This window comes from Suricata suricatta, chromosome 6 (genome assembly GCF_006229205.1).
Source record: "Suricata suricatta isolate VVHF042 chromosome 6, meerkat_22Aug2017_6uvM2_HiC, whole genome shotgun sequence".
NCBI classification, from domain to species: domain Eukaryota; kingdom Metazoa; phylum Chordata; class Mammalia; order Carnivora; family Herpestidae; genus Suricata; species Suricata suricatta.
Genome location: NC_043705.1, coordinates 116,649,343 through 116,666,228, shown reverse-complemented (window position 1 = coordinate 116,666,228; position 16,886 = coordinate 116,649,343). Strand labels below are relative to the sequence as shown.

At 42.5% G+C, this 16,886-nt stretch overlaps 1 protein-coding gene and 1 non-coding gene across 2 annotated transcripts; both read right to left on the bottom strand.

Moving 5' to 3' along the window:
• Nucleotides 1–12,372: 12,372 nt before the first annotated feature.
• On the bottom strand, nucleotides 12,373–14,820 carry RPL37 (ribosomal protein L37). The gene is made up of 4 exons (XM_029940956.1): nucleotides 14,719–14,820; nucleotides 13,958–14,093; nucleotides 13,634–13,718; nucleotides 12,373–12,490 (listed from the first exon to the last, which is right to left on the bottom strand). The coding sequence occupies exons 1-4, from the start codon at nucleotides 14,719–14,721 to the stop codon at nucleotides 12,421–12,423; spliced, it is 294 nt and encodes a 97-aa protein (XP_029796816.1). The 5' UTR covers nucleotides 14,722–14,820; the 3' UTR covers nucleotides 12,373–12,420.
• Nucleotides 12,574–12,653, bottom strand: LOC115295112. Its single transcript, XR_003910335.1, has one exon. It is a non-coding gene; the product is annotated as a small nucleolar RNA SNORD72 (small nucleolar RNA).
• Nucleotides 14,821–16,886: the final 2,066 nt, after the last annotated feature.

Here is a 16,886-nt window from a genome sequence, read left to right as displayed (position 1 = left end):
GCATACAAAGAAAATCATACAATATATAGACTTTTGCATCCAGCTTCTTTCACTCAGCCCAACCCTATAGAGATTTATCCATGTTGTGGCACATGTCAGTAGCTTATTGCTATTTATCACTTAATCGTATCCCATAATGCAGATATACCAAAATTTATTTATCTATTCTCCAGCTATTGTCTCAGTTCCTAAAGCAGGAATAGCCTGCTATACACATTCACACACAAGTGTTCACATTCCTATTTCTCTAAAAAATTTTTTTATGGTTTTAATTTATTTTTGAGAGACAGAGACTGCGAGCAGGGGAGGGTCAGAGAGAGAGGGAGACACAGAATCTGAAGCAGGCTCCAGGCTCTAGGCTCTGAGTTAGCTGTCAGCACAGAGCCCGATGCGGGGCTCGAATCCACAAAGAACCATGAGATCATGACCTGAGCTGAAGCCCGACGCTTAACCGACTGAACCACCCAGGCACCCCTCCCATTTATTTTGAACCAATACTCAGGAGTCAGATTGCTGGGATTGCATGGTAGGTATATGTTTATAAGAAGCGGCCAAATTGTTTTCCAACGTGGCTATTCCATTTTGCATTTCCACCAGCAACATACAAGCATTCCAAGTTTTTATTAGCACTTCATATTGTCAGTTCTTATTTATTAGCTTTTTATTTTAGCCACTCTTGGAGATATGTAGTGCTATGTCATTGTGGTTTTACTGTGCATCTCCCTGATGACTAATGATGACGAGCATCTTTTCACGTGTTCATTTGTCATGCATATTTGTTCACTGGTGAACTATCTGCTCGAGTCTTTTGCCCATTTTAAAAAATGGGAAATTTATTTTTTAATTAGTCAGTTCTTCTGAATACAAGTCATTTGTCATATGTTTTGCATATATTTTCTTCAAGCTTGTGCCTTGTCTTTTATTTATTTTTTAAAGCCTTATTTTGGAGAACAGAAGTGTTTAGTTTTGATGAAGTCCAATTTACCAGTTTTTTTTCTTTTAGAGGTTGTGCTTCTTATGTCATATCTAAGGAATTTTTGCCTAATTCAAGTTCACAAAGATCTTCTCCTGTTTTTTCATAGAATTGGGTAGTTTTAGGTTTTACCTATAGACCTTTGGTTCATCTTGATTTCATACTATCAGGTATGGCTTGAGATTCTTTTTATTTTAAAAAAAATGTTTTTTGGCATATGGATGTCAGTTGTTCCATGACCATTTGCTGAAAAGACTATTCTTTCTCTGTTGAATTACCTTGGCACCTCTGTTAAAAATCAACTTACCAAAGTGTGTGGGCATATTTGTGGACTCTGTTATGTTCCACTTATTTGTATCTGTTCTTATACCAGTGCTACACTATCTTTGACTACTGTAGCTTTATAGTGAGGCTTTTTGTGTGTGTGTGTGTGTGTGTTTAACAATTGCATTACTATTCCATTGTAAGAATGTACTATTTATTTAACTCAACCTCTACTTAGGGAATTTAGGTTTTAAAATATATATTATAAATAATGCAATAATGAATGCCCGTGGGCATAGAACTTTGTGCCCTTGTGACAGTGCTTGGGTATACATGTTTAGAATTGGGAATGTTGGATCAGTGTTTCCTCATACTTTTCCCCAGTAATTGTGTCTGCTTTAGGTCCAGACCCTCTTGGGTCAGCCTTAGACTATCTTGGCTGTGTTCCAAGGCACTGCATCTGATCTTAAACCACATCTTTCAGCCTATAGCTCTTTGTTAGAGCAAGAATTTCCTGTTTTCTTTGGTCAGTTCATGTAAGCTATGGAAAGGTGCTTTCTCAAGAACAGAAAGATAAGAATAACCTTTCAGAGTTAAAGAGTGTTTGCTGAGACTTCTGGAGCATTCTGCCCTTTTGACAGTTATATTTTTGATACCAATTTTTGAAACCAATTTTCAAACCATTTTTAATTATCTGGGAGTGGGTTAATCAGTTTGCTGATTAACCATAAAGGCAGGTGAAGTGCCTGGTGTGGGGGAGAAATTGAGTAAATGGTGAACGTATGACCTTGAGATGGAACGGGAGCTCATGTGGTAGGCATCTCCAGGTCATGCCTCCCCTGCTCCCTCTGCCTTTCAACGGAATCTTCACCAAGTAGCTGGGGATCCTCAATCAGAAATAATTCCCAAATGGTTAAGCCACCTTTACTAGATAATAGGAGTTGATGATCATTTTGTTTTAAACATGACTTAGGCTTATCCAAGACCCCCTTCCCCTCCTGGTTCACTGATATATCCTCAATGCCTAGATCAGTGCCTGTCATGAAGAGTGTTCAGTTTACATTTGTGGACAGAATGTTAAAAACCAGTTTGTTGCATCTATGGCATCTTGGTTACTTGGTTAATATGAGCTTCGCCTGGGAGATAAGCCCCACTCATTGTTCTGATCATATCAGATTTCTGAGCCTGCAGTGCTAGAGTCTAATACAGCATAGATCATTGACTGTAGTAGATTCACCAAGGTACATGTTGTCTTTATAGGGTTCTTTCTGACTTGTCGTTATTATCAAAGTGATATCCCTTATCTAGGAATGATACCTATATGGTAATAATAGTGATCACTAGCATTTATCATACTTTTAATAGGTGTTGGGCTGATAACTTATATGTGCTATCTCATTTTGTGCCCATAACAACACTTTGCAACAAACAACATTATTAGGTAGGCACAGCTTTTTATTTGTTTACTTTTTTGCAGGTAAAAAGCTAGACTTAACTGACCTAAAAGCTAGTAACTTTGGTGTGTTTTGATTTTACTTAAAGATTTACATGGTGAATGCAGCACTATTTTTTAAAAGTTTATTTATTTTGAGAGAAAGAGAGAAAAAAAGAGAGTGAGTGAGTGGATGAGAGGCAGAGAGAAAGGGAGAGAGAATCCTAAGCAGGTTTTGCACTGTCAGCATGGAGCGTGACATGGGGCTTGAACTCACAAACTGTGAGATCATGCCCTGAGCCAAAATCAAGAGTCGGATGCTTAACTACTAAGGCACCCAGGTGCCCCTGACACTATTTCTGATGAAGACAGCTTCAATGATCACTGGACCTCAAAATGCTAAACTTGATGTCAAGATTCATGTTACCCAGTAGGGTAACCCCCAACCACACGGCTAGCTATTCAACATTTAATGTGACTTCTGAACTGAGATGTGCTAAAGTATAAAATACACACTGTATTTTGAAGACGTGGTATGAAAAAAGAATGAAAAATATCTCCAGTTTTATCCTAAGTACATGGGAAATAATGTTAGACATATTGCTAAAAAATATTAAAATATCTCTCCCTCTCTCTGCCCCTTCCCTGCTTACCTATGTGCACATGTGCCCACTCTCTCTCAAAATAAACTTAAAAATATTTATACAATAAAGTTAGTTTCACTTTTTTTTACATTTTAAAAAATATTTATGTATTCCAAGAGAGAGAGAGCTTGTGCAGGGGAGAGACAGAGAGAGAAAGAATTCCAAGTAGGCTCCATACTGAGCATGGATGTGGAGCTCGAACTCACGAACTGTGGGATCATGACCTGAGCCTAAATCAAGAGTCAGACACTTAACCAATGGAGCCACCCAGCACCTCTTTTTACATTTTTAAAAAATAATCTCACACCCAACATGAGGCTCAAACTCATGACTTTGAGATGAGTCACTTGCTCTACTGACTGAGCCAGGCATGCACCCTCTTTTCTCATATTTTAAAATGTGGCTCCTAAGTAATTTAAAACTACATACATGGTTTGCATTTGTGGTTCACATATTTCTATGTTAGACAATGACTATCTAGCATATTTTATAGACATTTATATTGGCTAAGTCAGCACAAATTTTACTTAGATTAAATCTGACAATAAGTTCTAAGCTGTATTAAAATTATTCTTGGGGTGGCAAGGTGACTGGGTGGCTCAGTTGGTTAAGTGTCCAACTCTTGAACTTGGGTCCTGGGATCGAGCCTAGTGTTGGGCTTCACTGTGGAGCCTGCATCTTAAGGTTCTCTCTTTCTCCCTCTGCTGCTACCTCCACCCCACCCCTCATGAGTACTCCATAAAATAAAAAATAAATAAATAAAACTATTCTGGGGTGCCTGGCTGACTTAGTTGGCAGAGCACATGACTCTTGATCTCAGGGTTGTGAAGTTTGAGCCCCACATTGAGTATAGAGATTACTTAAAAATAAAATCTTTAAAAATAAAATGATTCTTGGTAAACTTGGGAAAGACGTCTACGATTTTTCCAGAGCCAGGCTCCTGCAGTGGCCACAGGTGCCTAAAGACCAGAAGCTTCCATCAGAGCCCCTTCAGGCAGTTTCACAGCAGGCTGTTGGGCAGCCCACCTCCCCATGAATGGCTTCTCCAGCAACATCCCTCTGGGCTTTCCAGCTAAGTGCCAGCAGTGAGACACTTCAGTATCCAATGAGCTATGCTCTACTTTCTCTGACTTCTGGACCTCAATTCCAAGGGCGGGGAGGCCTTTTCGTTTGGTGCTCCTATTCTCTGTTTCTAGGAGAGACGCCTGCTCCTTTACTTCTGTCTTTCCTATATTCTATAATGTTCTCTATCATTTTTGCATTCATTCCCTCATTACCCCCTATCCTTACATTATAGGATTCCTGTTCAAATTACTGGGCAGTTTCTGTCTCATTGAACCCTGATATACCAACTAATTTTACTGGATATTTACATCTTACACTCTACATGATATTTCTGGTATTTATGTAGTAAACCACCGTGTTTTGATACGGTGAGGTTTCCTTATTTTTCAAATAGTAAATGCCTGTCTGCGCTTGCATCAACACAGATTTTAGCATAGTCTCAACTCCAGATACTGAAAAAAATCCAGAAGGGAGAATGTGTGTGATGCTGTCTTTAAACCTATCTATAATTAATCTATTCAGACTTTAATAGTTATTTCTTTAACTAATATGAAAATAAATAAAAAATTTTAAACTGTTCACAATTTAGCTGTTGAGGATTTTACTCTATGATATATTCTCTTACAGGACTTTGTGAGAGAGGGTAGATCAGAAAAGAGCAGATTTGCTCTGATCGAGATTACTGGAAAATGGTTTCCTCTTACCTTTTAAACGAGTTAATCCAACGCTAAAATTACATATGTGAATGGTATCTAGTTCTGTACTTTGTCACACAGGATTAGTATGATGTGCACAGTGGTGCCCCATCCAGGTCATAAATGAGTAAGGATTCCACTAATGAAGACATATTTGCTACAAAAAAAGTAAGCTCCCATTGTACAATCTCTTTATTAAAGGAATGCATTCCAACACTCACTGCTGTCAAATTTTGATCACCAAAGAAAATATATACCTTTAACAAATTCTCTCTATGCCTTAGTTTTCTCCTCTCCAAAATAAAAGAGTCATATCACACAGGCTGGTTTCCCGCAACTGTAAAAGGGTGTCGCCAGGCTCTGCCACCTCGCGCTCCCAGAGGCGTCTCTCCCCTGAGCCATCCCTAATTGGTTGTACTTCTCTCTGAGGCTTCCCGCTTCCTGTGTCCTCCCCTGGGGACCTGCTTCTTCTCCGAGGGCCACTCCTATGGGACACAGGGGCCATAAACAGTTTCTGCCCTGACTATGCCTTCTCCGTTCTGGCGTGGCTGAATCTTATGCCACCCTTCCGTTCCACCCATTTGCCGGAGTAAATTATGTTCCTGAAATAATACCATTTGCCACCGGGCACAGTATCATTTGCTTCCTCTTCGGCCACCTCTATCGTCTCTATCCTAAGTTGGGGAAGCTCAACCTTTCTCTGATACCATTTTACCATTTGTCTCTTTTCAAGACCTTTCCTCTCAAGGACTTATTCTTTATAGAACAATCAGGAGTTCAAATCATTTTAAACATTTTTAAGGGGAAACCAAATACTTTTTGCATTGCTAGATGTTTATGTGCACAGCTATATAAATGTAACTCTATCAGAATAGGACTTTTCTTGTCTCAGGGAACTACCAAAATTAGACACACATTCTTGCCCCCCACCCCAAAGAAAATACATTAAAAAACCTGGTCACAGATTTTAGAACCCTTGGATCAATGATATAAAAGGGGTACGAGGGAGGGATTGGCAAAGAAATCCCTTTGAAGAGGTTTTTTTTTTTTAATGTTTATTTCTGAGGGGGGGGGGGCAGAGACAGAGTGCAAGCAGGGGAGGGGCAGAGATGGGGAGACACAGAATCTGAAGTAGGCGCCGAGCTGTCAGCCTAATGCGGGGCTCGAACCCATGAACCACGAGATCATGACCTGAGTCAAAGTCAGACACTTAACCGACTGAACCACCCAGGTGCCCCGCTTTGAAGAGTTTGAAGTATTTAATCCAACCCTCTGAGAAATGAGGGTTGCTACCTTCTAGCCCTAAACATGGTGTAGGGAACTTCAAAGGAACCACTCAGAGCTTTGAAATGTGTTTCCTGCAACTGTTTTTTGGTGGCGGGCCAGGAGTTCAGAAACTGGTCAGGTCAGGGATGTGGGAATGTTTCCTGGGGACCAAATTTGGGCCACTCAGGAAAGAGCTTGGCATAGTTTTGGATTCTGCCAATACAGCCCTGATGTAGAGAAAATCCTAGGACAAAGAGGCTGGATACTATAGGCTAGGAAGAAGTCACAAAAAATGATTTTGAACAGAGAGGAGAACTACAGGAGAGGGAACTCGGTAGGCAGTTTCCAAAGAGGTAATACAAGAGCCCAAGAGAGTAAAAGCTTAATCCTCCGCTGCTGGGTCCAGGGAGAAAAATGGCTGCTTACAAGCCCCAGAGATGTACAGCAAGCTGACACCGGAGCAGCCGCTCCCCGCCTCCACTGCTGGCATCCAGCCCTAAGGAAGCCAAGCTGTGAGAAGTGAGTGCTTAAGTCATCTTTGAGTTTTGATTTATTACAAAGCATTGGACATTGTACTTATTGCAGTAAAATGGTTTATACAACTAATCACGACTGGAAGATATTTTTTATTATCTGTGAATGCTCTAAAAACACACGGTTTTTAGACGGGTCAGACCTAGTCTTCATCCTGGGGCACTGCTGGGCACTGGAGCAGATTCCCACTGTATAAAGAAAGGACACAAAAATAAAGTTATGTTTTTATCTCAATGTACATACTATGCCTATTCTACAAACCACTTGCATGTATAGGAGCCATTTTTTCCACTGGAGTTTTCCTTGACAAAACATCCCCCTCTACCTTAGTGCATAAGGACAAGTTTGTTTCAGATTCCATTCCTGATTCCTAAGCTTACTGATAGAGTCTCTCCCCCAGGCTTTTCTTAGATTATGATTCAAACTACCTTTTGTTTTGAAAAAAAAAAAAAAAAAAAAACCACAACTAAATATAATCCATATGTACTAATGTGAAAAAGAAGGCTTTCTCTGAAATAAAACAATTCTATAATGCATTACTTTTTTTAAAACATTTTTAAAAAAGAAGTTTTCTTAATTAATTATCTCTACACCCAACATGGGGTTTGAACTCAAAAACCAAAGATAAAGAGTTATGTGCCCTTCCAACTGAGCCAGCCAGGCACCCTGTTACTTTACTTGCCTTGCATGAATATACAGTATTACAAAATTTCAGCTAATTATAGTCTAAGCTAAATTTTGCGACCAATCCAGAACTCAAAAAAGGCAGAGTATAATCTTCGCCTGAATGACTTCTTGTTTTTGCAGGGGTGGCTCCTTTTCATTTAGCTTTCTAAACCACCTTTTTTTTTTTTAAACAATGTGTTTTTATTTTTGAAGGAGAGGGAGACAGATTGTGAGCGGGGGAGGGGCAGGAGAGAGGGAGACACAGAATCTGAAGCCGGCTCCAGGCTCCCAGCACTTAGCACACAGCCTGACGCTGGGGCTTGAGCCCACGGGCCATGAGATCATGACCTGAGCTGGTCCGACACTTAATCAACCGAGCCACCCAAGTGTCCCTCTTAACCACCTTTTTAAGAAGGGTTCTCTACCCTCACATTATCACATCTTTGTCTTCATAGCACTTATCACTACCTGAAATTCCCTACTTGCTCACGGTCAACCTCCAACACACACACACACACACACACACACACACACACACACACACACACAGCCTCAGTACACATGATTGAAATCTGTCAGAGCAGGTCCTGTGTCATTTTCCACATTATCTCCTGGACCTGGAACTACTTCTGGCTCAAAGGTCACTAAATAGCTATTTGGTATATGAAAAAGGACACTATGTCATCAATAAAAATGAAAACCACAGCATTTCTAAGTATCTTTTCAAAAGCATGTTTTTAAAACTAAACTCTCCATACCTCACTGCCCATCTTTTCCAAATCCTTAGAAAACTGGCTTTATTCTCAATACTCTGCTGAAATAAACTTTTGGAAAGTAAACACTAACCCAAATTCTGCCAAATCTGGAAATATTTTTAAAATCTTCGTTCTCAAAAACCAACAAACCCCCCCCCCCCCCCCGCCCCACATCATTCTACTTGACCTCAGCCAGGTGACTGAGTGCCCTGTCAAATAATCCCTTTTCTTTGTATGACTCAACCCTGACCTAGTTCATGGGCTAATTAGTTCCGCAACCACTGGAGTTGACTGCCAACTTCAACCAGGCTTTTTTGTTCCCACTGCACCTCTAACATGGCCTGGCGCATAGTAGGTATATTACTACACAGATTATATGGTGAACAAATGACTGAACTACTCTCTAGTGTATGGACATTTCCCCACATCTTTCTTTGAGCCTCTCTCTATATGGTCTTTTTCCTTGAATTTGTTATCTTTTCAGTTTTAACCATTACTGTGTGAAGGGTGGCTACTGAAGTCCCTGTCAAGAAATTGCATCATTTCTAAATGCCCACTAGGTCTCACCATCACTTCCTATCTCTGTGGAAATTATCTTCACACTTCTAACCCTTAAAATAGACCCCTCCCCTTTTTAAGTTTGAGAAAGTGAGTTGGGGAGGGGCAGAGAGAGGAAGTCCCAAGCAGGCTCCCTCTTGAGGGGCTTGAACCCACAAACTGCAAGATCATGACCTGAGCTGAAATTAAGAGCGGGAATCACCACTGAGCCACCCAGGAGGCCTAAAATAGGTTCCCTTTCACAACCCTAGGTTCACTACTTCTGCTGTGGAGTTCCAGCTTAGCCTTCTAACTAGAGCTGCCACCAGTTTATTCAATTCTTCCTGGTGTCTCACAGGCATTGCAATAAAACCTGAGTTTAGGATTTCCCCCTCTTGCCTCCATTCCACTCTACTCCCTTAGTGAAATGCACAAATCTCTTCTTTGCCCTGGCTGGAAACCTGTCATCCAAGACTCCTATCTCCCTGGTAATATTTTTGGATATATGATCTCCTGGAATACTCACACAGCCTGTTACAGAAGGAAATGCGGGTGGGGGGGTGGAAGTTCCCATTGATTTATATTTTAGAATTTCTCGTTAGAGATCTCCCCAATACAGTCAGCCCCACTGCCACTACCTCAGTCCATGTCCTCACGTTTTTCACGCCATTTCAGAGCCTGCTGCCTGATTTTCCAGCTTCAAGACTCGTGACATCCACACCACCACCTTCCACATTTATCTTGATAATGAAAACTAACCTTACTGTGCCACTGGGGGCTTGAAACCTTCAGTGACTTCTCATTATTCAGGCTGATGTCATCTCCTTAGCACAGTAATTGAAACTTTTCTTGATCCGCTCACAGCTTACCTACCCCTCTAGATTCTTCGTTCTTGCCAACACTCCCTTTCTTCTGACCTGACAAACCACAGTATCTGTGATTAAAGGACCAAGTAAACAATACATCAGACGCAAGGCCCTCAATGTCTTGGTTCTCATTTTAGACACACGTTGGTGATACTCATCGGGTCCTGAGCAGCCTGTGTCCAAGAAACAAATCTCTCAGCTGTTAAGTAATGAGCTACAGGTGGCTCGGGTGTACTTTTTACTGTCTCAGTAAGTGGGGTATCATTTGTAAGATTGGGATCCACTGCCCAAACCTCGGGATATCATCCAATTCATCAGACAAGAACTTTCTCCGACTATGACTCAACTAAATACATCTGTTTGCACTCCGGTCTGAATGTGCCAATCCAGCCCCCTCTTTCCCATTGCCTCTCCTTGGGCCTTAAAATCAATTTATCAGGGTGGTTTCATTTGGTCCATGTGCCTTCCGTGATCTGTGGGGAGAACTACCACAGAACCAGAGTAATTTCCAAAATTTACTCTGCGCTAAGGGCCACAGGTACTGGCAAATGAATTAAGCTCATCTTACACTCCAACACAGGCCTTTGTTAATGCAGCACTGCCCACCAGCCCCTGTATCCCATACCGTTTGCACCAATGCTTTTCCTGACCTACTCAGTTCATTCACAGGTCTGCAGGGCAGTGCCCATTTGCCTCAAAGCCTATTTACCTCATACTGGCAATTACCTATTTTACCGGGTCTCTCCATTACTCAGGAACCAACTATTAGGAACACTGGGAGATTTCAGAAAGACTGCGATCAAGTCAGATTATTTCAATTGGTTCTCTCAAGCCAAAGTACAGCTGAGCCTTGAACAATGTAGGGTTGGCGTGCTAACATCCCATGCAATCAAAAACCTGTATGTAAATTCAACTCCCCAAAAACTTAAGTCTCCTACGGACCAGAAGCTTTACTAGTTAACAGTCAACATACATGTTATATATGTACCACACACCATATTCTTACAATAAAGCTAGATAAAATGTCAAGAAAATTATCGGGAAGGGGCACCTGGGTGGCTCAGTTGGTTAAGCGTCTGGCTTCGGCTCAGGCCATGATCTCACAGTTCATGAGTTTGAGCCCTGCTGTCAGCTCAGAGCCTGGAGCCTGCTTCGGATTCTGTATCTCCCTCTCTCTGACCCTTCCCTGCTCACGCAGTCTCTGTCTCTCAAAAATAAATAAAAAACATTAAATAGAAAAGAAAATCATCAGGAAGATGGCTGTGGTACTGTACTGCATTTATTGAGACAGTTCAAACTGGTTAAGGACCACCTGCATATGAAAATTGTTTTTGCAGGTCAAAAAGTTTCATAAACTTGAACCTAATTATTTTTAGTTGTCTACTGTAAAAGTACCTTTGCTTTCCTGACTATGCTCACAAGCCCATGAAAGTTACCACTAGCCTTCCAGTTTTCCAGGGAGCAGAGGCGCCGAGGTTAGTAAAATAACACTAACAAATGGCAGCCAGGCCCCAGGAACCATACTCTTAACAATACATCCCTAAAGCACAGAGCTATGTGGTTTCAGACTCATACAGGGAAGCCCAATGTAGGTTTCTATCAGCAGGGGATCCTGTACAAGAGTATAACCTGAGTTCTGAAGTATAAGTTAGGAGCTAAAGAAAAAATGAGGAGGAGGGCAAGACTTAGCTGGCATTCTGGGAAAGCACTGCAGGGTGCAGTGAAGTAAGGTTGGCAAGGCACTGAAATCATGAAAATCCTCCACAGGTCAGGTTGCAATCAGTGGAAAGCTGCAAGTACTCAACCACTCTATTTTATGGTGACTGTTCTGACACTTGTGCTCCACTAAATCTTGTTTTCACTCAGTAGTCCAACTAAGTTGGCCTTGTCACAATTCAAATAACTGGCAATAAACCATCAGAGCTGGGAAAGCACGGTAAAAAATTTCAGAATGCTTTAACACAGAAAGATCAATGATCATTCATGTGAGGGCCCCCAAAAAATTCTATTGGGAACCTATTTATCATTGTCTCTTATCTACAAACCCACATTTATATATTCCTCTTTCATTTCCTTTCTACTCAATCCACTGCTTTTGCATATGGCCCTACAGACTTCCTCTTAACCCACCCGGCCCAAGTGGTTTGGACTCCCACCCAGCAAGGAGCTTCAGGTATTCACTTAGCGGGCCACCTTAAATAACACACAAGCCTGTGTGCTAGACACTGAGAACATTTTGGAGACAGGGGTGGATTAACATCACCTTCCCCAAAAAACTCATTCAACAACTTTCCTCCATGTTCTCACTGGTGCTCCAAACCCTATCACACAGGACTAATGACCACTCCCCAATCACTGGACTACAGCAGGTAAAGGTTACTCTAAAACAGTGAAGTTGAACTTTCTCATTTATGCTGTTTTAAATATCCCCATAGGTCACATGAGCTTTTCTGTCCTAACTCATACTACATCCTTTCCATCGTCTTCCAGTGCTGTCTGCTTGAAGGCACCCTGGAATTCTGCTTTCCTCTTCAGCAGTATTTATAGCCCAGGTCAAAACGAGTGTCCCAGAATAGTAACTTAACAAGTATTACCTAATATTAAGTTGTCCCATCCCCAATCCTACAGTAATTTGCTGATACTACAAGGCTATTAAAAATACCTTAGCACACCACAGTTTTTTAAAACCAGAACGTTTATTGTGTGACTAATCGTTGAAATCCTTAAGATGAACTGGATGCGGCAACAGCTGCCCTCTTGGGTTTAGGTGTTGTTCCTTCACGGAATCCATGCCTGCATCATGTTAAAAACAAAAAATCATTACTTCAGCAACACCAATATTTACATTTCAACTTTTACTAATACAGATTTAATAGCGCTTATCTCAGTTAAATGCTGAAATCAGTATCAATTTCATATGTTCAGACATTTATTTTTACAACATCACGGATAAGCTGCAACATTTTATTTACTTCTGCTTCAAGACACCCATTTTAAGCATATGGGAAAAAAGGTCAACATTTATTTGGTTGTACTGAACAGTGTGCCAGTACTTCTCTCCAGATTAAGAGACCTTAGATTATTTGCAAAAACAGGTCCCTAAGCTAGCAGGCAGATATCCTAAGTACTTTCCTGGAAGACAGATTTAGTCACAGGAGTTTTCTAAACTGCTTAACTACGCTTTACATTTTAATTCTTTGAATATGCACACTCTAAATAAAATACACTGTTTGTTATCCCCCTTTTAAAGACCTCTGCTGGGGGCGCCTGGGTGGCTCAGTCAGTTAAGCTTCCCACTTCGGCTCAGGTCACGTTCTCACAGTTCATGGGTTCAAGCCCTGCATCGGGCTCTGTGCCGACAGCTAGGAGCCTGGAGCCTGCTTCAGATTCTGTGTCTCCCTCCCTCTGCCCTTTCCACACACTCTCTCAAAAATAAACATTAAAAAAAAAAAAAAAAAAAAGAAAATGGCTGGCCTTAAAAGATGCCATTTGAAATGCAATTTTTCTCCAAGTCTAGGTTGGAGCTGAAATTCTGCATTTCTAACCAACTGCAGAGCCTGGCTTTAACAGAGACCGGTATCTCATTCTATACTCATGCAGTAACTAGGACAGTTTTCTGTAGCAGACTTGCTCTAAGCCACAAAAGTGAAGGCCAGACTCCAGGCCTCATTCAACAGTTGAGGGAGTCTAACTCGAATTTATAGCTTACACTATTCTAGTCTGTTTCTGTAGCTTGTACTATTGCTCACTGAAAAATCAACAAAACGCAGATTAACGGATCTGAAGGTGACAGTAGCAGCAAAAACAAAAAACAAAAAACCCCTCCCAATGCTCCATCCCCGCCAACCAGCATAGTACCCTTAAGTTTACAGTAGATAAAAGAGGTTCTTGTTTAAGCTCATAGAACCAATTACAATCGAAACACAGTAACCGTACCTGAATCTGCGGTATACAATTTTTAGGTGCCTCATTCGACCAGTCCCAGTGGTATTTCTTCTTTTAGCCTTTGCACTCCAGTTATCTAAAACGTAAAGTCAAATCAGGTTTGAACTGGTTTTTCCCACACACACTGCAGGCACTGCCGGTCAACATACTTTAAAAAGTGCCTTCCTGGTTTTTTAAAATCTACTTCATCCACATACAGATGCACTTTTACCTTAGGCACCAAGTAAGGCCCAAAGCCATGCCCACTTAGTTACAACGCAAACCATGAGCATCCCAACACCTAACCCAGTTGTGCTGAAACATCATTCAACTTACACTTTCTCTTCCGCTTGGCAGGATAGCCACATTTGCCACAGGTCGACTTCTGAAGGTGGTAGGCCTTGGAGCCACAGCGGCGGCACAACGTGTGCGTCTTATTGCGACGCTTTCCAAACGATGACGTCCCCTTCGTCTGCAAAGTGGATAACAATTCTGAGATCTAGTAGTTTCTATACGAATCTTGATGTTTTCAGGAAAAGATTACTCTTTTAAGCTTTAAAGACAATCTACGGCGGAAACTTCTAACTTCTTAAATGCAAATCAGAAACTACTACCAGCACTCCACGTTATCTAATACCTTATGCAAAAGTTTCTGTGTTTTGAAATATGTTTTTAAGAAGGGGAAGAAAAATCGCAAGACGAAATAACGTGGTGGGTCTCCGACCTACCCCGACCTCCGGAACCTAAGAGCTCCTGCCAGGTCGCCCCATCAATGAATTCCTTTGCTTCCAGAGCCAAACACTCCCAAACCACGCTTCTTTCTTCAATTCCCACAGGCGAGCAAGGCTGTTAGGCTTCCCCCAAAGTCAAAAGGAGCAAGGGATCGAGAGTGGCGCCTGCTCCACGGCTGCAGACTGAATACCCCAGTACAGTTAGGGGCCATTCATTCTACTGGCTCTTCAAGGCCATCGCATGCCCCTTCGCTGCCCACCCGCTCCCTTTATCAGGGACCTTGCCGGTCCCCTAAGGATGGCACGGAGGGCAACGCAGAGAACCAGGATGGAAAGCGATTCCGAGAACCCTTGGAAGAAACTCACCATCTTGTTTCCGCGGCCAAGACCAAAGAGGCCGGAAAAGAAGGCACTTCCGCTATATGGTGGCTCAGAAGCTTCCGCCCTGAAAAGTACTTCCGGCGGAGGCAGTGCACCGTTCTCAAACGTCCGTAGACGCTGTGTGGGTGGGTCTAGAGGAGGATCCAGAGCCAGGCGGGGCCGATAGGGGCTTCAGCGCCCGGTGACGGGAGGCCTCACAGCTTCCCGGTGTCGGAATGGGCGTGACTTCGCTGGGCCCGCCTTGGCCGAGAGCAATGTTCACACTAGAGCTCGGTTCTTTGTGTGGTTACTTCTGCGCTTCCGCCTTCTCGGATCCTCAAGAGTTGTGTCCACGCCGCGGATTTAGGAGTGAACTTGGGGGTACCCGTGCTGACTCCGTGCTCCCGGTGTGTGGTGCTGGATTCGGGATGGGACTGGAATCACCAACTGGGAGAAACTAGCGCTCTCTGGCTAGACCCTCTTGGCTGCGCTGGTTCTTACCTAGAGGTCGGCTGCGGTGTGGAGGACACGGACCGGCGTCTGGAGGAGCTGGGTTCCGAATCTAAAAAGAAAGGGGGATAATATGTTTTCTAGCTGTAATAATCTAGAGGCGAATATTTTGATCTAAAGTTTTATTTTGTCCAGGGAACCTTTAGATGTAGTTTCTTGCACCCTGATGTGAGGAAATCTGATCTAGCCCCTTTAGGTGGGGCCTGGCAGTCTGTACTTAAGCACTGTTATTTATTTATTTATTTATTTATTTATTTATTTATTTATTTAAAGCGAGAGAGCACGAGTGGGTGGGGTGGGGCGGGGAGAGGGGCCGAAGCAGAGAGAGAGAGAAAGAGAGAGAGAGAGAAAATCACCAGCAGGCTCAGTGCAGAGCCCAACCTGGGGCTTAAACCACTACTCTGGGATCATGACCTGAGCCAAAATCAGTATTTTGTTGCTAAACAGACTGAGCTACCCAGGAGCCCCCTTTTTAAACATTTATTTTTTTTACTTTAAGTACTTTTTAAAAAAGTTTATTTTGAGAAAGAGCACAAGCAGGGGAGGGGCAGGGAGAGAGAGCGCACGAGAAAATCCCAAGCAGGCTCCACACTGGCAGCGCAGAGCCCTACAAGGGTCTCAAGCTCACAAACCATGAGATCATGACCTGAGCTGAAACCAAGAGTGGGACACTTAACAGACTGAGCCATCCAGGTGCCCCTAAGTTGTTCTGTGTTAAGCCTCTTAACGTTTGTAGGACCTTGTTAGAGTAATAGAAAGGGGCTAATACAGCACCTAATGAAGAAAGTCCCGGAATTACAGTTTAGTCTGAGCACATAAATGTTGGCCTCCTCTTTATCCCTTAGCTGCTGACCCCTCACCCCCATCTACCAGTTTCTCCAGAACAGGAACTGTCCTGTGAACATTTCTATTCCCAGCCCCTAGAAAAGAGCCTAGTACTTATACAGCCACCAACGGTTAACCTGTTCAAATTAAACCTCTGATTCTCAGAGTTCATTTTGTTCTGCTAGCAGTTATTCCATTACCTTTGCTAATATCTCACAAGTGACAGCCACTGAGGTGGCTCTGATGCCTTGGGGACCTATGTAAGCAAACAAATCGAAGCCTGTAAATGCCTTGAAGTTGGGAAACCAAAACATTAAGGAGAGGGTACCTGGCAGTCAGAGCATGCAACTCTTGATCTCAGGGTCTTGAGTGGGGCTAGAGAAGATTAAAAAAAAAAACCAAAAACCAGCCAAACAAAAAACAAACACAAAACCCGCTTAGGACAACCAGTTACAACTAACTAGGCTCAAAGTTACACTCAATCAAGTACTTTTCCCTTCTTTGCTTCTGTGCTTTCTTTACCCAGGCTCTTGAAGCCTGAGCACTCCTAACCCCAGCTGGTTTGGCACTGCTCTGTTAGAATGGACTTTTGCTCAGGGGCGCCTGGGTGGCTCAGTCGGTTAAGCCTCCGACTTCGGCTCAGGTCAGATCTCACGTTCATGGGTTCGAGCCCCACATCAGGCTCTGTGCTGACAGCTAGCTCAGAGCCTGGAGCCTGCTTCAGGTTCTGGGTCTCCTTCTCTCTCTGCCCCTCCCCCTCTCATGCTCTGTCTCTCTCTGTATCAAAAATAAATAAAACATTAAAAAAAAATTAAAAAAAAAAAGAATGGACTTTTGCT

Coding starts and splice junctions, on each gene's coding strand:
- RPL37 (XM_029940956.1), bottom strand. Junction 13,719..13,957: donor TGCCAAGCGGAAGAGAAAGT/GTAAGTTGAATG, acceptor TTTACGTTTTAG/ATAACTGGAGTGCAAAGGCT. Junction 12,491..13,633: donor ATTGTATACCGCAGATTCAG/GTACGGTTACTG, acceptor AACATGATGCAG/GCATGGATTCCGTGAAGGAA.